The 18,454-nt window shown below is 51.8% G+C and overlaps 10 protein-coding genes across 10 annotated transcripts; 5 read left to right on the top strand and 5 right to left on the bottom strand.

Moving 5' to 3' along the window:
* Window positions 1–1,233: 1,233 nt before the first annotated feature.
* On the bottom strand, window positions 1,234–2,897 carry ASPZODRAFT_13069 (hypothetical protein; the record flags this gene model as incomplete). The annotated part of the gene is made up of 4 exons (XM_022722564.1): window positions 1,234–1,305; window positions 1,369–1,951; window positions 2,006–2,532; window positions 2,598–2,897. 4 exons carry the CDS (start codon window positions 2,895–2,897, stop codon window positions 1,234–1,236), a joined length of 1,482 nt encoding a protein of 493 aa, XP_022584474.1.
* Window positions 2,898–3,211: 314 nt separating this feature from the next.
* On the top strand, window positions 3,212–3,622 carry ASPZODRAFT_54275 (hypothetical protein; the record flags this gene model as incomplete). The annotated part of the gene is made up of 1 exon (XM_022728467.1): window positions 3,212–3,622. A coding segment is annotated over one exon (411 nt), but the record flags the coding sequence as incomplete, so codon positions are not given.
* A 197-nt stretch (window positions 3,623–3,819) lies between these two features.
* ASPZODRAFT_164000 (hypothetical protein) lies at window positions 3,820–5,742 on the bottom strand (the record flags this gene model as incomplete). The annotated part of the gene is made up of 10 exons (XM_022726657.1): window positions 5,646–5,742; window positions 5,519–5,576; window positions 5,427–5,436; window positions 5,092–5,360; window positions 4,930–5,023; window positions 4,837–4,868; window positions 4,567–4,778; window positions 4,123–4,514; window positions 3,924–4,044; window positions 3,820–3,846 (listed from the first exon to the last, which is right to left on the bottom strand). The coding sequence occupies exons 1-10, from the start codon at window positions 5,679–5,681 to the stop codon at window positions 3,820–3,822; spliced, it is 1,251 nt and encodes a 416-aa protein (XP_022584476.1). The 5' UTR covers window positions 5,682–5,742.
* A 270-nt stretch (window positions 5,743–6,012) lies between these two features.
* On the top strand, window positions 6,013–6,633 carry ASPZODRAFT_13072 (hypothetical protein; the record flags this gene model as incomplete). Its single annotated transcript, XM_022722573.1, has 1 exon — window positions 6,013–6,633. One exon carries the CDS (start codon window positions 6,013–6,015, stop codon window positions 6,631–6,633), a length of 621 nt encoding a protein of 206 aa, XP_022584477.1.
* Window positions 6,634–7,319: 686 nt separating this feature from the next.
* On the top strand, window positions 7,320–7,820 carry ASPZODRAFT_59307 (hypothetical protein; the record flags this gene model as incomplete). Its single annotated transcript, XM_022728838.1, has 2 exons — window positions 7,320–7,433; window positions 7,506–7,820. The coding sequence occupies 2 exons, from the start codon at window positions 7,320–7,322 to the stop codon at window positions 7,818–7,820; spliced, it is 429 nt and encodes a 142-aa protein (XP_022584478.1).
* Window positions 7,821–8,483: 663 nt separating this feature from the next.
* ASPZODRAFT_58079 (hypothetical protein) lies at window positions 8,484–9,324 on the top strand (the record flags this gene model as incomplete). The annotated part of the gene is made up of 2 exons (XM_022728744.1): window positions 8,484–8,531; window positions 8,584–9,324. The coding sequence occupies 2 exons, from the start codon at window positions 8,484–8,486 to the stop codon at window positions 9,322–9,324; spliced, it is 789 nt and encodes a 262-aa protein (XP_022584479.1).
* Window positions 9,325–9,347: 23 nt separating this feature from the next.
* ASPZODRAFT_1079328 (hypothetical protein) lies at window positions 9,348–10,258 on the bottom strand. Its single transcript, XM_022720956.1, has 3 exons — window positions 10,240–10,258; window positions 9,892–10,185; window positions 9,348–9,774 (listed from the first exon to the last, which is right to left on the bottom strand). The coding sequence occupies exons 2-3, from the start codon at window positions 10,018–10,020 to the stop codon at window positions 9,391–9,393; spliced, it is 513 nt and encodes a 170-aa protein (XP_022584480.1). The 5' UTR covers window positions 10,021–10,185; window positions 10,240–10,258; the 3' UTR covers window positions 9,348–9,390.
* Window positions 10,259–10,743: 485 nt separating this feature from the next.
* Window positions 10,744–13,381, bottom strand: ASPZODRAFT_128557 (hypothetical protein). Its single transcript, XM_022722053.1, has 4 exons — window positions 13,251–13,381; window positions 13,073–13,185; window positions 12,844–12,995; window positions 10,744–12,776 (listed from the first exon to the last, which is right to left on the bottom strand). Exons 2-4 carry the CDS (start codon window positions 13,161–13,163, stop codon window positions 10,851–10,853), a joined length of 2,169 nt encoding a protein of 722 aa, XP_022584481.1. The 5' UTR covers window positions 13,164–13,185; window positions 13,251–13,381; the 3' UTR covers window positions 10,744–10,850.
* A 157-nt stretch (window positions 13,382–13,538) lies between these two features.
* Window positions 13,539–14,919, top strand: ASPZODRAFT_128558 (hypothetical protein). Its single transcript, XM_022722054.1, has 2 exons — window positions 13,539–13,977; window positions 14,048–14,919. Exons 1-2 carry the CDS (start codon window positions 13,650–13,652, stop codon window positions 14,425–14,427), a joined length of 708 nt encoding a protein of 235 aa, XP_022584482.1. The 5' UTR covers window positions 13,539–13,649; the 3' UTR covers window positions 14,428–14,919.
* ASPZODRAFT_128559 (hypothetical protein) lies at window positions 14,769–18,304 on the bottom strand. The gene is made up of 8 exons (XM_022722055.1): window positions 18,169–18,304; window positions 17,976–18,068; window positions 17,768–17,853; window positions 16,970–17,694; window positions 16,462–16,889; window positions 16,322–16,401; window positions 16,163–16,268; window positions 14,769–16,099 (listed from the first exon to the last, which is right to left on the bottom strand). Exons 1-8 carry the CDS (start codon window positions 18,205–18,207, stop codon window positions 14,882–14,884), a joined length of 2,775 nt encoding a protein of 924 aa, XP_022584483.1. The 5' UTR covers window positions 18,208–18,304; the 3' UTR covers window positions 14,769–14,881.
* Between the last annotated feature and the right edge of the window lie 150 nt (window positions 18,305–18,454).

Raw genomic sequence — 18,454 nt, forward strand, 5'->3', positions numbered from 1 at the left:
TGCCTACTAGTGGCCGGTGGATCTGGATTCTGGAGACGGTGATCACGCACCCATGGACCGTTTAAAGTTTTATTAACCAACATTTTGGGTCAAGGTAGGTTGTCGTCCATAATAACTATGCAGTAATAACTAATTGATGATGATATTAAATAATAAGGGGGGGGGGAGGCGTGCTCAAACGAGTCAATGCAGGTCAAAGTGGCGATTTCCGGAGTAAAAGAGAACTATGGTCTTATAGGCCGTGAGAAACGTTACTAGGTACCAAGTACCAAGTAACAACCTAGCACTTCCCTACATATCGGACAGCAGAACAATGGCCGCAAAGCTCTCATACCCTGTCCGGAGAACGATTTCCCCGGTTGAGTCTGGAAGACCCTCTTATTGGCCGCCATCGTTCCCCGGACTGTTCTCGTATACTCCCTAAGGAGGATCGCGGGGGAAGGAAAAGAACGAGAAGCCCTCGAGAGCAATATTCCGAGAGAATAATGACGATGCCATCCCTGCCAAAGTCAAAAGAATTGGTTCTTTTTCTCTCTCAACCTGGTGCCCCACGGCAATTGCGTGCGGCTGGGAGTGCCCAAAACCCCCCCCCCAAGGTACGTACTTCGTACTCCATAAGGATTTGCCGAGAAATTTCCAATCCCCGAGCGATGGCCGTCGGGCAACTCGGCGAGTGGTTCCTCGATTATTGAGCGATCGTCGATGACTCGATGCTTTCTGAAGTCTATGATGACACCGGGAAAGTCTGAGTGAGGAACCCCAAATTCAGGACAATCCTACTCCGCATTGATCGTTTAGGTCTGACAGGATATACTCCATACTCCAGTTCTGTACCCCATACCTGGTGGTGGCACCATACTCCCGTATCTGACCTCTTCCGATATCGATGATCGGACCCGGGCGGAGACGACTTGAGCCGACCTATGATTATTATTACTATCATCCAACTAGTGAATATTGACTAACTAGTGCAGTGCTAGCTTCAAGCATCTAGTTATCCACCTGGGAGGTATCTCACTGCATGTCTATTTTTGTTATGTAGGTACCACATCGCCAAAATAAGACTCCGCAGTAGTAAACGACCAGCCCTTCATGTTTCATCCTACTCCGCACGTATTACACATGTAGTAGGTAGATAACTAATACCCTGGATCATTATTATAGTAATTTTAAGGGTTCTCATTCAGAATTACTCGGTACTAGGAGCATTTCCTTGAACTTGTAGATCTGACATTATGAAAAGTCATCTTCTTGCTGGCTCTTCAAATAATCTATCACCGTTTCGGATCGTAAAAGAAGGGTTCTCTGAATGGATTAGCACATTGGATACGGGAAGAGGTTTTCGAACAGAAATACTGAAACACGTACCCTGGAAAACAGCTCATCGATTCCCCTCTTCAGTAACTCGGCCTCGAGTACCCTAAACCGACAGAGGAGACGGAACACGTCCGGATCGAAGAGGGTTTTTAGCATTGCCTCATCGCGACGGAAGTCGGCAATGATTTCGTCGATGCCATGCAGCTCCGCCAGCTGCGACTCCAGGAGTGTGATGATAGTGACCACGGCGCGGAGCTGGAAGACCTCCCATAAAGACTCGGCCGCGAGAATGTCTCCAATCTTCGCGGGGGTGTCGACGTCTTCGCCCTTCCAGATTGCCCGGAGCTCTTTATCGCCGTCTGTGGTTTGGAGAACCTTGAAATCAAGTCCGTCTTCTTCGTTTACAGATGCCCACCACACCAGCGAGCGGCTCCAGTCTACTATCGTGGTAGTGGAATCTGCGGCGGATACATGGATGCCAGACGTGTTGCTGTGAAACATCTTCTTCGCGAGCTTTAAAGGGTCGTCGTCCGAGATGTCAAAGGGGACGACCATGTTCCCTGCTCCCACTCGGTCATCTTCTAGAAACCCATACGAGAAGATCATTTCTGCTGCGGATTTGCTAGCTCCATATCTTCAACCGAGTCAGCGTATAGTCTAAAACAAAGAGACAATCATGTTGACTAACGAGATGGTTACTTCTTCTCCGGCATTTAGAGTCTTCCCAGACCGTAACTGGAGTACCGCTTTTCCCGAAGCATCCGTCTCATAGAGCGCTTTCACCGTTCCCTCCGAGGCATGATTCGCCATGTCGATGCACGGGACCATTGAATGGCCACTCCCCGGTAGATCGACCGAGCGTGATCGGTAGAGCGCATCGACGTACTTCCAGTCGTCGAGTCGCAGAGTCCCCTTCTCCTCATCCCACCAGTACTCCTGACACCAAGCTATGCCCTCCGTGCATTGTCGCAGGTGCTCAAACTCTCGGTCGAGAGAGGCGAGTTTCGCGTCCAAGGCAGGCTTGAGCGATGTACCTCGCAGAAGCTCGCGCTCCTCGGCGGAATAGAAGGTAGGAAGGGGCACAGATGCGGGCATGAATTTCAAATACTCGGTCCATGCATTGGAGACCCCAATCTTGTGACTGCCAGACGTGAAGTCGGGACTCGAGTATGACAGGTGAATGAGAAGGAAGATCAGAATCGCTCCTCGAGCTGTCTATTGTATAGATCTATCTTAGCTTGGAATTATGAAAGGTAGTATATAAGATCATGGAAACGTACTCTCCCCATCTCACCAACAGCTTCCAACACCTCCCGGAGATACGGATCTGACTTTGCATAATCCTCCACCGCCTGCAGGGAGAGAACTAGATCCGATTGAACTGTCAGAAGCACACATGACGATCCGTCATCTTCAACAGGTCCAATAGTGCTGCCTTTGTCTGCTGAGCACACTATTGCAGACCCTCTATCTGTCCCCTCCTCCGCTGAGAACCGCCGGAACGCGACACCGCTCAGAGAAACGCCATTGAGTCTGGCCCATGCGGGAAGAGCCTGAATAGAAAGATACTCGTACTTCATACTGTCAGATACAAGGCATTCATAGAAAAGAGAATTGACTCAAACGTCACCGTCACCGATTCTCGAGCAACAGTCGAGATCCCCCACATCTTATCGATAAGAGAAGCTCCGGCAGAGAACCCTAAGCCCTAAAGTGCTGGAATAGGCAGGCTTCTTCATTGCAGCATGTAGACGTCATACGACTCGGTTGGTAAGAATGGTTTGAAGAACATCTGATCAGGAAGCTGCTTTTATCTACTCCCTCATTGAACCGAAAAGGGCCGTGCTTGGAAAAGGAGGCCTCAGTCAAGCTTTTTTTTACAAAGTCCATCAATATGCCGACAAATCGACTGCCTTCGACTACACAGCTGCAGCAGTTGCTGATCCCGAGACCCCCCAAACTATGCTTATTACCCCTGGAATCTATCCTTCAGCCGACTAGACTTCTGCCGCTGAGCAGCGTCCACATCCGTCTGAACAGCCGGCTGGCGAAACAGTGGAAGGGGAGTGGCGATGAGGACCATTCCATACATCGGCAGGAAAAGGGGGACACTACATATCCGGGAGCAGAGGGAGCACGACAGGGCATCAAGGAGAGAGAAGAAAGCGAGGGGATTGCGGATGCGACCAAGTCCCAGGCAAAGACAGAACGAGAAGGCTTGAAGTTCGGAAGGAAGGCCAAGGAGGATCACCCGAAGGCTCCAGAGCCAGTAATTGGCATGAATGATGAAAGAGGAGAAGTAAGTCAATCGCTTTCCTATCAAAGGAGAGAAGACTTCTACTCTAGACTTAAAAAGGATCACTCGCTTATCTTCTTTTTTGTCTGTAGAGAGGCAATTGATGGAAGTGGGGGGGATTGGAAGGATTCGATAGATGAACAGCTGCGTCGGACTATCAGGGTATCCATATCTCCAATAAGCTGTACATAGGCACGTCGACGAGTCTATCGACCGACTTTGAACGACAGAACCTGTGGTAAATTCATGTCAACCTCGAGTGTCATCGAATGAAACAGAAAGGAGAAAACCGAAAGGGCTCCCCACTCACATCATGTTTCCCTACTTCCACAATTTCTTCTTCCGCCACTCGAGTGCCACCAGCTCCTTCGATGTAGGAGATGGGTACGTCACCCATAATCTTTCGAGCAACATCACCCACCGTGCTGTTTCTGTTTGTTGCTCAGTGTCAGAAGAAAAAAAAAAAAAAAAAAAAAAAAAGCAAGGTTGTATGGCTTTGCAAGACGCACTTTTTGACTAAGACGCAGTCACGGAAAGCGGCAGCCGAGCTGCCAGCTGCAGCGCCAAATGTATGGACGTTTCTGACCGGAAACACAGGGACGAGGCCTAATACTTCTGCGGCGCGAGAGAGACACTGGACCACCCCCGTCGATCCAAACCGATAAAGGACCATATCTTTCAGATTTTCCACCCGAGTCTTCAGTTTCTCGTCCATCTCCTTGAGGCCACCTCCGTCGGGATCGCCCTCATCAATCAGATCTTCACGCGTATCTAGGAATTCGCTTCCCTCGACGTATCGAATATAGCCCTGCTTGGCGAGTCGCCGTAAGAAGACTTCTGATATGGCTGAGCAGAGAACAATAGACTTGGGATCTTGCATTTTTGCAATCTTGCTGATATTCTGCCAAGGATGTTAGCAAATTAAATTTCTTTGTCTCAGGATAAAAACACACTTTATCTGCATCTGGATGATCGATCTTATTCAAGGCAAAGACTGTGGGGAACTTCTCATCGACGAATGCGTTGACGACCTGCTCAACCGTTTCGTCTGACCACTCTTCGAGTGGCTGTTTTAGGCCAATTCGGTCGAGGCACCGGGCAACGGTTGCCGATGTACTTCCGTATCCAGAAAACTGACTCTGTAACGTGTCGACGGGGTTTGCCTCTATTGTGCACTGTCAATGACTGACATGACTGTAAGCAAGGCTCCGAATTTCACATACTTGTTGCTATATGTCGTCTTTTGATTGAACCCCTTTCCATATCATCAGTACTGAACGGACGCAAGAAGCTGTTTTCTCAAAAATTCCACTCACCATCTCTCCATGAGGTTGCCCTGCACCCAGCGCACAATCTCTGATCGCAGCCATTCGATATCTACCGAAGGGTCATATCCTCGAGTCGCCTTTCCTGTCAGGAAAAGACCCTTGTTACTAAAACAATACCACGAGGAAGGTCTTGTCGCATGACTGACTAACCTTCGGCATCTGTAGTCCCGCTAACATCCACCACATGAATCAACGCATCCGCATGTCGTAGATCATCCAAAAACTTGTTCCCCAGTCCCTTTCCCTGATGTGCGCCTGGTACTAGACCGGCAACATCCAAGAGTTCGATGGGAACCGAGCGCTTGCCGTCGTGACAGCTCCCATAGTTCGGTTTGCATCGATCGGAAACGCCATATCGCTTGCACGCGCAATCTATTTGGAGGTATCCAATGGCTCGCTGGGGATCAATCGTAGTGAATCTATATCTTATATTAGATGTTACTGGCAAGCAAGATATAAACGTCGCGGGGTAAGATTCCACTCACGGAAAGTTTCCTGCAATCGATTCAATGGAAACAAACGGTCAGTCTGGCTCCGAAATCGATCGCCGCAACCATTTCAAGAAAACTCTTCTCACCAACTTTGGAGCTTGCATCGGTCAAACTATTTAACGTGGTTGACTTTCCGCTGGACGGCTAATGCCCCTCACGTTTCAGTCAGTTGCAGATTCCCACTTCCTCCCCCCGTCTTGGGGTCTTACCGACCTTTCCAACCAGTCCGATAAGAGGATCTCTCGGCATGTTGAATGTTCACGCTGGGTTCAAATCAGACAAGACAAGCAGAATGAGCGAAGACTTCCTCCTGTCTGCGTGCTGAGAAATCTGAATTAAAAGATAACAGGCCGATTTCTGCCACTGGAGCAGGAAGGCGGTGAATTCCTGGCTATATCAGCCGTTGCCTTCTAGACGATGATATTACACGATTACTGGTTCCAGCACTTGGTAGATAACTAGCTAGTGACCTGATAAAATGATGAGTCACAGGCTGTTATCTGCAATCTACAAGAATGAGTCAAGAAGGGGATGAAACACCCAGCCAAGGAGACGTGGGATCAGCTGTCAACCTGCCATCATGAAGCCGTTCTACACCCACACCACCGATCTGAGCGATCTCGACCATCCAGTCGTTGAGATCCGTTCACTGGCCCTGCCTCTGACTCTGCGCGTTCCACATGGGGAAGGAGATGTGTCTGCGTTGACGTCGATTCTCAACAATGAGGAGAACACCAAGGACGATTTGTCTGTGGCGACGGCCAGCAAGGAGGAACTCGAAGAAATCTCCCGGAAATGGACAAAAGTGACGCATCCATTGTCTTATATGAATTTTCTCATGCTCATGACAGAGGGCGCATCGTTGGAACCAATTGGTCTTGCAGGCATGGGGTGGATCGGCCCGGTCAATCAGGCTGCAGAGCAGGCATCGCCTCAAGCCGGTGCAGCCGGGGTGGTGGTGAACCCGTCCGCAAGAAGAAAAGGGTACGGCCACGAAGCATTGAGAATGGTAATCGACTACGGGATCCGAGAGCTGGGTCTCGCAGAGGTTCGGATCGGAACCAACTCGAAGAACACCGGAATGAAGAGATTGATAGAGAGATTCGGATTGAAATTCGAGGCTGGGGCAGTAGTAGACAAATTTGGTAACGATTTCAACTGGACAATCCGTCGCGATGACTGGCTTGTGCTGGGCGAGTAAACAGTATTGATGTGAGTTGTCCGAACTTTAGGTTACAGGCACATAGTTTACAAAAACACAGATACCCCTAAAGATGCGGCAATAATACTGTGAGATCAGGAGTATAGAGTAAGACTATAGTATAACCCTAGCTTATTACAGCTCAGTTAACCTGTCACAAGAAATCAACTTGTCTCTATAGGTCAATGAGGGATAGCCGGTATCTATAGATAATTAGAGGAAGCTATGCAATTGCCACCAGTGAAATAATGACTGTCTTATTCAATTCGGGTGCACAAAGTGACAAGAAGCTTCTCAAATCCTCCCGGTCCCGAGTATATCATAGCATGGCCGGTGATTGCCACCGACCAGCAGGCCGATCAAAGCATCTCGAACTGCATCGATCATGCACCATGATGCCACCTAGGTCCTTTCTCGTCGTCCAACCCTCCTGAATGGCAATTTGAATGCTGTCTGCGGTGCTGCGGTGGAGTGGTTCCCACTGGGGGCCAGGGAATGTCGTCATAATAGCACAATATATCTATCTAGACCTTGGCGAGTCGACTAGTCAATATCACATACTTATAAACTGTTAGCAATCACACTTGTAGACGTCGTTTCACCTTTTTTTTTCCTTGTCGAACGCATATATAAAAAAAAAGACTGGCTTTATATTCTTGCACTGTTGTCCTCCACAAGCCATCAATATGTCCGAACAAACATTCCACTTGACCAAGGAAGACCTCCGCAAGCCGGAATCGCGTTCCTCTCAGCTCCACGATGGTCGAACCCTCAAGGAGACGAATGTTTCTGCCCTGAAAGTGAGTCTTGTGGTCTCCTTCTCAATCTGATCCATCGGAGATTTGACACTAACCTTTTCCAAAAACCCGCAGTCACACATTGATCAAAACGTCGACAAAGCCAAGATCATTGAAGAGCGCAAGGCAAACCTGCCCTTGCCCGATCAGCCCCCGGTAGCCAGCGACTGGCAGTCTCTCGACCAGAGGACCGTCAACATCGGCTCTGGTGGTGTCGAGGGGCCCCTTTCGGGCGACAGCAACAGTGCCCTGCGTGAGCCTGCGACGGCAGGGAGCAGTGCCCGAATGGAGGGAGATGTTCTGCACAGGCAAACCGAACCTTCATCGCGTGTTGGGCGCCAGGGCCACGATAACCTAGAAGGTCTTCCCAAGGATGCTCAGATGAGGTAGACAGAGTCCATAGGGTTTTGTATTATAAGTCATGAAACGATAAATTGGACGTATTTTTATATTGAACATAGAGACATAGAGAACACGTAGAATTTAGAGGATATAGAGGATATAACGTAGAAATGGACGCGAAAGAAGCAATGCAGGACGTCTATTGCTGCCTCAGGCTTATTTGTCACGCGGCCACCACGACTACAGTACAACTTCAATTCAAACAACTTAAACTCTGACCCGAATTACTTCAATATGGACACTGAATAATATTTGAGATTTTATTTTGATTCTTAATCTTGCCATATCATTTACTGCCAGAAGGTCCACTTTTCTGACGCTCGTTCAACCTGTTCAAACTTGAAATCCATGCTTGACGTCAAGCTACTGCTGCCCGGTTCCATAACCCAGGATTTCACGACCCTATATTATTCACAGACAGGCGAAATGAAATTTCCATATCTAGAGCAGAGCGGACCCGTCGCCACCGAGAGGATTCTTGTTAGATGGCCGCTGGGCAGCTGGAGCATCAGTGTAAGGATGACATCACGGTTGCAGGGTATCAATTCGAAGGAAGGCTATATAGCTCGCTGTTCATAATACAAATGAACCGACATTCATCGAATATTCTGTATTCGACATTATATTTGCAATATACACAATCGAGAGAACATGGATCTGCAAGGACAACCAATTCCCTCCGGGGCTCGTGGAGTTAAGGTGAGTTGAACACGATTACCACGGAGTCTAAACGAATAGACTAATATTGTAGAACACCACCGATCCCGAAGCATACAGAAACCCTATCGTCGAGTCTTCTGGCCCTGTAGCCAATGACTCTCTGGCCGCCGAGTCCTCAAAATCGGGTGGTGCATTCTCCCAGAACCGAGGCGCAGAGCCCTTGGGCGTGTCAGGAAACCAGTCCACATTCGCCAACCAGGATACTTCCGGAGCGACGACGCTCTCTTCAGCCCCTGACCGAACTGCTCGCCCAGACCCAACCAGGAAGCAGCGATACCCCGAAGCCCTGGGCGGGCAGGGTGAATTCCCGGGCACCCATCTCCCGGAATCCGGGTACGCAGGCGGTTCGACACAGGCGAAACAAGGTATGGGCATCCACGCGGGCGAGTACCCTGCTTCACAGAAGCTGCAGTCTTCTGAAACCTCCGGCGGTGACGGCGGCGCTGCCGCCAGTGGTAGCGGATACACCCAATACCACAGCGAATATAATGCCGGGACGGCGCCCAACTACATTACCCCCGCGACTTCGAACCTGGGCAACACGAAGCCCAAGGGGAACAAGCTCACCGAGGGCGGGTTCCCTGACGAGCCGGGCAAGAACGTCAGTTTCACCTCGGAGATCGGATCGCAGCAGGATCCTGGCCGCCTGGCGGAGACCAAGTTCCAGCGGATGGCGCAGGAAAGTGGTCCGTACGGTACCGAAGCTGGTAGGCAAAAGGGCGTTGACAGCGACAATCTGTATGGATCTTTGAAGAGGGACCAGCGGGCTTAGACAAATGAACACAAATGAACATGGATTAGTCACTGCCTTTTTATTATAAGTCTCAAAGGTAAAATTTTAAACAAGTGATAGACTGTCTGTATATTGTTTTTCTCTAGTCTCTTGTCTCTCTACCAGATCTACCCGATTCCACCGTCTACACGCCCACTCGGCCAATTCCACCAACCCAACCGCCAGGCCCGCCAGCAGAATGGCAACAGGGAGAAACAGCCATTTCGTATGGTGTAGAACAAGGGTCCAGTACGGCGAGGGTGGACTGCGAGGACGCTTTCCCAGCCGTCGATCGAACGAGCAGGACCCTGTGTGGGTTGGAAGGTGTGCTGTTGTTGTCGCTGGTTTCTGGACAAAGTCGCCGTGAAGTGGCTTGCGATTTTCAGATTCTTGAGATTCGTCAAGTGTTTGAGGCTCGCGTATACGATTATCTGTATCCGTAATGATTTTCTTGGTTCAAGTTAGCTAGGATGATCTGCAGGATAACTAAATATCTCATGCAAGGAGATTGTGTCCATCAACGCCATCACCACTCCGTAATTTGTCTTCAGTACAAATGCCTCATACCTGGTCCAAGAGAGAAGCAGGAGAAGCAGAAACAGTCTCTGAGGCCAAAGGTAATGGCAATATCCTGCCGTGTGATGGCCAGGTGGACAAGACGACTGTCGCCCAGAGGAGAAGATAGATGATGTTCATGTTGATAGAAAAGTAAAGATCTTGTGAATTCGGAGGATCAAGTGAACGAAGAAGCTGATATTAATATGTTGGTTGCATCATGATAGAACCATGGCCGACCACGCGAGGAACGCACATGTATTTAGCATGGACATCCTCTGCATTTTCAACGAGAGATCGATTCTGCTCCTTTAATATGGAGCAAGGCTGTCCAGAATATGGTTTGTTAAGCTTTGTGGCTTTCCTGCGCCCCCCCTTGTGCGATGGGAGGTCTGGAGTTTGAGGAATTACTGCTGCCTAGATGGACAAATCGCCAATCATGGGCGTATGGAGTGTCACTGACGGGACTTAAAATAGCGCATTGTCTAGAATATTTACTTTATTATAAAGTATAACCTAACACCTAACTAATAGTTGATTAGTGAGTGCCTTTAGTATGATTAAAGAGGTTCTAATTTTCATACACTTGGTGACACAGTTGAATAATGGTGGATACTGAGAGCAAAATGGAGTCGTAGGCAACCTAATTCGTGTACCATCAAATATCTCTTTCGTAAGGACTGCTAAGCTTGGTTCCACTGCTCCATCTAATTCTTGATATTCCCGAAGATATTACTACGTATAGTGGAGGTGGTCGTGGTAGTCGCTTTGCAGGCCGCGTACGCCTGAATATACTACCGATGCACCGCTTCAAGGAGGCTACGACGAGAGATATAATGATCTTCAAAGTAGATTATCCAAAAAGTCCCTGCATAAGTTATGGCAGAGCCATGTAGAATACAATATAACTACCGGGGAATCACCATAAACATAACCAAAAGAACCACAATCCCAGCGCGAGGAAGAAAATCCTACATCCTCGCTGCTCGCGTGGTCTTGTCATAGAAATCGAGAGTCATGGCCGCAAGGAAGCACGGGATGTCTTTCCGTTCCTCGACCCAGAATTTGATGAGATGTTTGATCTCCATGGCGAAGAGGCTATTGGGTCCCCCGGAGATCTTCATCGTCCCGTTCTCGCCGTCGAAGATGATCGAATTCTCCTCCCCGTTACCCATGCTCCCCGGTCCGCGCGAGTCCGAGGGGGTGTCCCCATCGCCATGCCGATAGGCCGCTGAAAGGTGAAACATGGATGTGACCCGCACGCGGCCGTTGGGGAGGAAGTCCAGTTTGTAGCCCAGGAGGGAGGCGACCGCTTCCCGGAACTCGGAAGATTTGGCCGTCCAGATCTCCTTGAGACGACGCATGCGTTTTTCCTTGTCGGCCACGGTCCGTTCCATCTCCTGCATTTCTAGCTTGAGGCTCTCCAGCGTGCTGGAGGGGACGACTTTGACCCCGGCATGCTGGCCGCGAAGCTGAGCCAGGAGGTCTCGGTTCTCAGCTTGGAGTGTGGTGATGGTGGACATCTTGAGATTCTCGGCAGCGGCAGTCGGATTGTCTCGGAGCTCAAGGATGCGGGTGCGGGACTTGGCTTTGAGTGACTTGAGCTGGGACTTGGTGGCATCCAGTTCTCGCTGGATAAGCGCGGTAGCCTGCTCAGATTTGGACAGCGACTCCTGCAAAGATCGGTTCTTGCGTGCCAGCACGGCCAGCCGTTCGCTTTCGGCATCGCTTTCGGCGGGCGATAGAGGACGTTTGATCCCCCGAGCTGGCTGCGGGAGGCTCTCGTCAGACGGAGGGGCTTCGCGTTTAGTGAGTTCCTCATGGGCCTTCTCAAGTTCGCCCCGGTATTCGTCAATAAGCCTCTCGAGGTTGGCAATCTGTTCAGATTTCTGCTCGTCAAACCGGTTCTCGTCCGCGTTCATGGTGACTTCCTCCGTGTCAAACGTCTTTAGTTGCGCTCGTAAGTACTCGACTTCTTTGACGGCCAACACTCGTTGGCGTTCGAGCCGGGCTTTTACGCGACTGTCTGTGCCCGCGGTCACAGGTCCTGCTGCACGGAGTTTCTCCAGTTCTTGACGTAGGCTGGCCTTCTCACGCTCAAGAATATGAATAGCCTCGTCCTTTTCCAAGAACTGAGCTTCGATCGTGCCAATTCTGTCGACTAGCGTGGCCTTCTCAATCCGTTCTTGCAGAAGTGCCTTCACCACTGCCTCGGGAGAGTCGAATTCCTGTGGCTGCTGATCATCCACCTGTAGAAGACTGGTCCACGCGGCCTGTTCATCCTCTAGCATCTGCTTTTGGATCTGCACATTGCTAAGCTCCGCCTCGACCTCTTTCATAAGCTGGAGCTGGTTCTCCAGGGACTTCTTCTGTTCCTCGACCACCTCGACGTTTTTCTGGATTTTTCTCAAATGCCGCAACTCGTTGCCCTGGTCGCGGTTCACGCTCTCGAGGTTTCTGATATGGCTGACTTGCTCGGAGAGCTCCCTCTTCAAGACGACCAGTGTCTCCGCATCGTTCCCTTCGGCTTTGAGGCGTAGGTTTTCAGTCTCGAGATTGGCGGCCTCGGCTTCACGTTCTACCAGCCTCTCTTGTGTAGTATTGAGGGTTGTTCTCGCATCTTGGAGCTCATTCTGCAGCTCCTCGAGCGTTCTCTGAAGCGACGACCGAACGGTTTCTAGCTCATTAATTTGATACTTGAACTGTCGTTCCTGATCGGAAAGCTGCGCCTGTGTGTCGCTGATTTCCTCCTGTAGATTCTGGTTCTGGTCTTGTAGAGTCCTGATCTTCCGCTCTAGACTGACTTTTTCAGTAAGTGTGCTATCCTGTACTTCTTTGAGCTCCTTTGCGAGCGTTTCACTTTTGTGACTGGCTCGATTGCTGGACGCTTCGGCAGCCTTGAAGAAGAAGAACATTCAGTATTTTATGACCCGTAAAGAAATTCGGTATGGCTGTCGAGCTGACCTGTGCTTTTCGAAAGTCCGCATCTGCCTTTAACTGCAGATCCCGGAGCTCCTTCTCATGGCGCAGGACCGCCAAATCACGCTCCTGCTTGATATTCTCCAGCTCATATCTCAACGTGTTCACCTGCACGCGTAGTTCTTCCTTTTCGAGATCTACATCATCATCCTGTCAGTGGTCTTCGCAATACAGTCGGCGAGGGAGAGTAAGGAGTAGGAGGGGAAAGGCGAACCAGGCTTCACGGGCCGGCTGGACAGGACAGACTGCCGAAACACGTTCGGCGCTTCGGTCGTCGACAACGGACTCGAGGCCCCAGACATCATGAACAGTGATTCCTGAGCGTACCTGCAAGCTCCAGCGATAGTCAATCAGCAGAGGTCTTTTGAAGAAAAGATTCCAAGCCAACCTACTCTACCTAGCAGCCTAGCCTTGAAACTGCGTCCTCGAAGCCCGTCAATTGCCCTTGAAAAGCCCCCTCCGGGCCCAATGAAAACAAGATCTAATGAGCACTGCCCTTGCCTCTCTTCTCCTCGAACAAAGCACCGTCGAACAGAGCAGGTGTTGTTTTGAGGGAACGTCAGAGGAAACCGCCCGATCGGGACGCGGCGCTGAGTCAGCAACACAGAGCCTTCCCGGATAGGACTAGCGCAGGACTTTTTTTGCCGGAACGGAAATTTGAAGAATTCAATCAATTCCTCGGCCGGCCACCGCCAACCACCACTTTTCATTGTGCAAAGGGCATTTTCTCCGTGCGATTTTAATTTAATTTATTTTCCCCTGCAGTCCGAGTGCAATTAATATAATCCACCATGGGCAAGGATAGAGCCGAAAAGAAGGAGAAGCGCGAGAAGAAGGAGAAGCGCGCCGAGAAGGACGGAGTGCACAAGAGCAAGAAGGACAAGAAGGAAAAGAAGGACAAGGCGGCGCTGGCCGACGCGGTCGAGAAGGAGCTCACCACGCAGGTGCTGGAGGGCCTTGAGCAGGCTGTTGCTGCCGTGCCGGTTGCCAGCGTCAATGGCGAGATCGAGGTGGACGTGATGGAGGTCGAGGGCCGGCCGGTGGGCGCTCTGGTGCCGTTTGCGAGCCCTCTGGTTGAGGACAAGAACGCCAAGAAGGTGTTGAAGAGTGTTAAGAAGGGTAAGATTCTTATTCACTTGGTTGAATTCTTTTTTTTTTTTTTTATGTATATCTCGTTCTAATTGTGTAGCTGCCGTCAACAAATCTCTCAAGCGCGGCGTCAAGGAGGTCGTCAAGGCGCTCCGCAAATCTCCCATCCCCGCCGCCAACGCAACCCCAGGCACCCCGAACGGCATCGTCGTCCTCGCCGCCGACATCTCCCCGATGGACGTCATCTCGCACATCCCCGTCCTGTGCGAGGACCACGGCATCCCATACGTCTTCATCACGTCGCGTGCTGAGCTCGGTGCCTCGGCCGCCACGAAACGGCCCACCAGCGTGGTCATGGTTGTCCCCAAGTCCTCGGGCAAGGGCAAGAAGGACGCTGCCGCCGACGAGGCCGAGTTCACCAAGGTCTACGAGGAGCTGGCCAAGTTGGCGGAGAAGGAGCTCAAGCGCGTGGCTCTGTAAAAAACCAAAAAGACAAAAAAAAAAGCCTACCTACCTCCTCCTTGCCTCTTGGTTTCTGTTTTAATTTCCTCATACTGTTTTTTTTTTTCTCTTTCATATACAATTTCCGGTCATATGATCTTGCTGTACAGTTTGCAATTGCTATGTGGGATTCGATTTCCGAGGCGTTTCACATTGGTGTATCATGGCAGGATAAAAGAATAAGAATAAATATAAGCACAATCAAACCGTACAAAATATACTAAAAAGAGTGTTCAAATAGAGTACATGGGAGTACAGAGATGGAATAGACTACGGATATACAATTCCATACCAACGCTCAAGACCTAACCAGAAAACATAACCATGACAAGACCATCAGACAAAGATGAGCTGACCGAGCATATCAGCATCTCCATCATCCTGCCACAAGATACGAATAAAACCCATAAAAAAAAAGAATTATTGTCCCCTGTTAAGAAGAAACATACTTCCCCCCAACCAGCTTGCGCACCGTAGGCACCGGCTTCCAGATCATAGCAGGCGAGACGGGGGAGACAGGGGTCCCCTCGTCGGCAAACGGGTCAGTAGAGCTGGGGGCTGTGCCTGCCTCGGACGATGCCGCCGCACTGATCCCCAGCCTACTGCTGGCATCGACGGTGTGCAGCTCGAACTTGACATCCACTTTACCCTGGTACGGCTTGCCGCCCGCCGTGGCGAACCGGACGAGGAACTTGCCGGGTGTGCTGGTGGTGCCGCTGCCGCCGCTGGTGGATTTGACTTCTATCTCTGGGATCCGCCACACGACTGCGGACTGTTTGCGGCGGAACGTGGCGCCAGCGTTCGGGTACATGACGGCGCCGATAGCATGGGCGGCCTCGCGCGGCTGTTTCGTGACCTCGTCTTCGGTCGAGGTGTCCAGGTTGACGGTTAGGATGACATTGCGCAGAGTGATCGACTCCACAGGTGCAAACTCCGGGTTGAGAGTGTACTGGATGATCGCGCTGGCCTGGTTGGCCTCCAGGTTCCAGGCCGGGTGGAAGATGACGGGGCAGTAGGCCGAGGCGTGGGTTGGGTCGATGTGGATCTGGTATTTGAACGCCACTGTCGGTAGGGGACGGGCGATGTTCGCCATCACGAGATTGTACTCGCCCCGCTTCTCCTCCTGGGATGAAACCTCGCTGACAAAGTGAGGGTTGGCAGCAACCTTTTCCAGCACCTGGAAGTTGTCAAGGCGGATCCGCGTGTCTGGCGACAACCCGGCCTCAGAGGAGGAAGAAGAAGGAGAAGAAGGAGTGTTGTATGCCAAGGCCAACTCGCCGACGACAAATGACTTTGTGACGGCGCCCTCAGAGAACCAGGCACTGACGGTTTCGATGATGGATGCATTCAGGCCGGGTTCGTGCAGCTCCGGGTGCGTGACCGGCCCGGAGATGCTGTGTAGTGTGTGGGACGAGCGGATCGACGTCGTGTCGGATAGGGTGTGGTCTTCCGTCGCGAGGCTAGGGGACGCACCATGTCTGGTTTGCAGGCTGGGCGACGTCGGCGCTGACACATCAGAGGCCGAGTTGAGGCCCGTCGGCTCCTGTCCGGCACCCGCGGATGGGGGGTTAGGAATGAAGACGGTATTGCGCACGTCACGACGACCACGCAGCGTGCCGGCATTTCGTCTCACGCTGGTCTGCTGAGCTCTCTGCGTTTATCGGTAATCAGCCATCTTACAGTACAAAAAGAGTCGCGAATCAGTAACACCTACCAGTCGGAGGGTATTGGCCATCGAATCCATGGCCTCTTTGGCCTGATCCTCATCCTCTAGAATTGGTTGGTCTCGGATGGTCAGGTTCAGCCCTGCGTCTTCCACACTGTTTGGTGTCAGTTCGCGTATGGATATACAGGGGAGGGGATTATCTCCTACCCAGCAGCCTCTCTTTCTGCTCGCGTAATTTCATCGATGATCTGGGGCCGCTCGGTATACCCCTCAGAGTCGACACGTGGCTACCATACCGTTAGTAAGGTTCCAAGGAAAATGGTATAGCTCATGAGGGGGAATTCTACCTCGTTTGCAGGAAGTTCATGCTGAGCATCGTGAGCTCCTGTACCATTTGTGGTGGGTGAGGCTGGCTGTATTGCTGGAATGGGAGACATTGCTCTAGGATGGTCCTCTTCCAGAGTCGTGCTCGGTCGTCTGATCGATCCGGCGGTCGTCAGAGCAGTTTGAGGCCGATCCGCACCTGCAGTCCTGGGTGGAGATTCAGGGATCGGGATCTGCCCGGAGGAATCGCCTCGCTTGAATGAAGGGAATGGACCACGGCTCTTCTTCTCTGCGCCACCAAATGCACCGCCGGGAGACTGTGCAATGCTCTTCCTCCGGCTCATGACTGTGCCCAGCCGCTTGAGGCCACTCAAACCTGAATGTCGCGGCTGCGGTGGCGGCGGCGCGGGCTCCTTAGTTCGAGGAGTCTCCCTTGGTCGAAGTTCGGGAGCTAAGATCATTCAATTACATCAGTAGGGAGGTTCTTTTTTCATAGGATGAACAACAGCCACCATCAAAGACACGACTGACCAGTAGGAGTCCGAGAAGGCCCCGATGTCACTGAACGCTGACTGGCGGCATCGTCATGAAATGCCGCGGTGACTGGCGGCGGCGGCGGCAGCGGCGATTCCGCGCGGGCCGGCGGCGAGGGCAGTGGTAGCTGTTGTTGCTGTGGTAGTTCGGGGGCGGCGGCGGCGGCGGCGGCGGCAGTCGAAGAGCCGGAGGCCTCCTGGCTCCTTGGTACTACCGGGCGTCCGCCGTTAATCCTCGTGGCGAAGGTCTTGATCTCGTCAGCCGTCTCGACGTTGAGCAGCACGTTGAGACAGCTTTCAGCGGCCTGGCGGCAGCGTTCAGTATGGTCGACCTCATGAGTCTCGAGCTGGGTCAAAACATCGCGCAGATGGTTCACCCGGCTCTCGTCGACCGCCTGTAGCTGTTCGAAGACAAACGGCGCGCGTGACTGCCACTGTTGGTTCCCTTCCTCCACGGCGACGACGGCACTCGCCAGCTTCTCGGCGCCTCGAAGGCCACGGTCCTTGGCCTTGTCGAGTTTCTTCTGCGACAGGTCGAGGGACTTGGCCAACGACGCCAGATCGGCCTGGATGCCGTTCATCGCACCGAGATCGCGGTTCTTGGTACCATACTCTCTCAGCGGCCGCTCGACATCTTCCTCAATCTTCTGCGCCAGGGTCTCGTGCGACGAGGCCAACATCTCGGTCGCATTCAGGATCCGCTGCCACGGCAGCTGGAAGATACTAAACATACCATCAGCACTCTGAACATTAAACCCTTCCCCCCTCATTTGCACAAGAAAGGTCTGCCGCTTACCCCAGCGCTGCGCCATTCTCCAACTGCGGCCGATTGGCAAGTCTCCGCAACCCCTGTACGTATGCCTCCTCCACGCGACGACGCTCCTATCCAAGACCCCAGTGTAAGCCGTCGTAACTCCTTTCCCGCCTTACAGTTTTCTCTTCCTCGCCCATTCCTCTCGCCTCCATCTCATCGTCGATAAACTGTATGTAGGAAAAGATCGTACCTGGAGCCAATCCGCAATATCCGAGTTGACCTTATTGATGATTCGGACCCGATCGCTCAGCACGGCGGTGGCCTGGTTTGGGTGTAGATTCGCCTACCGCACACAAGACACACACACATCAGAGACAAAGAACGTTAAATTTATCGTCGAGGCAGCAATTCTGCTCTCTCCATACAGACCGGGCCATACTCACCAGCAACGCGGGATACTCCTGGCGGGAGAGCTCCATCATTGCTCATAATATGTAGGATGGGGAGGGACCGTAGGTGGCGACAAAAGAACGCAGCAGACGCATAATCCGAACCGCCAGGCTGTTCTGAACGGCACGACAGGGGATCAGTGTCCTGGTAGTCCTGGTAGTCCTGGTACTCCTGTCTGGAGGGTGGTGGTGGGGGGTTGGGTGAATCGAACGTCTTTTCCGGGGGTGGGAGGTTGGAGTGGCAGGGCTGGTTAGGAGTACTTAGAGTAATTACTAGGGG

The sequence above is a fragment of the Penicilliopsis zonata genome, assembly GCF_001890105.1.
Source record: "Penicilliopsis zonata CBS 506.65 unplaced genomic scaffold ASPZOscaffold_2, whole genome shotgun sequence".
Classification (NCBI taxonomy): Eukaryota; Fungi; Ascomycota; class Eurotiomycetes; order Eurotiales; family Aspergillaceae; genus Penicilliopsis; species Penicilliopsis zonata.

Bases quoted from the DNA above. Each gene is read 5' to 3' on its own strand.
- ASPZODRAFT_1079328 (XM_022720956.1), bottom strand. From the start codon at position 10,020: ATGAACATCATCTATCTTCTCCTCTGGGCGACAGTCGTCTTGTCCACC. The intron at 9,775-9,891 runs GTATGAGGCATT...ACTTGAACCAAG, and splicing joins CTGCTTCTCTCTTGGACCAG to AAAATCATTACGGATACAGA.
- ASPZODRAFT_128557 (XM_022722053.1), bottom strand. From the start codon at position 13,163: ATGATGTCTGGGGCCTCGAGTCCGTTGTCGACGACCGAAGCGCCGAAC. The intron at 12,996-13,072 runs GTTCGCCTTTCC...ATGATGATGTAG, and splicing joins CAGCCGGCCCGTGAAGCCTG to ATCTCGAAAAGGAAGAACTA. The intron at 12,777-12,843 runs GTCAGCTCGACA...TTCTTCTTCAAG, and splicing joins CGGACTTTCGAAAAGCACAG to GCTGCCGAAGCGTCCAGCAA.
- ASPZODRAFT_128558 (XM_022722054.1), top strand. From the start codon at position 13,650: ATGGGCAAGGATAGAGCCGAAAAGAAGGAGAAGCGCGAGAAGAAGGAG. The intron at 13,978-14,047 runs GTAAGATTCTTA...CTAATTGTGTAG, and splicing joins GTTGAAGAGTGTTAAGAAGG to CTGCCGTCAACAAATCTCTC.
- ASPZODRAFT_128559 (XM_022722055.1), bottom strand. From the start codon at position 18,207: ATGATGGAGCTCTCCCGCCAGGAGTATCCCGCGTTGCTG. The intron at 18,069-18,168 runs GTGAGTATGGCC...TGTGTGCGGTAG, and splicing joins AGGAGTATCCCGCGTTGCTG to GCGAATCTACACCCAAACCA. The intron at 17,854-17,975 runs GTACGATCTTTT...GGTCTTGGATAG, and splicing joins ATATTGCGGATTGGCTCCAG to GAGCGTCGTCGCGTGGAGGA.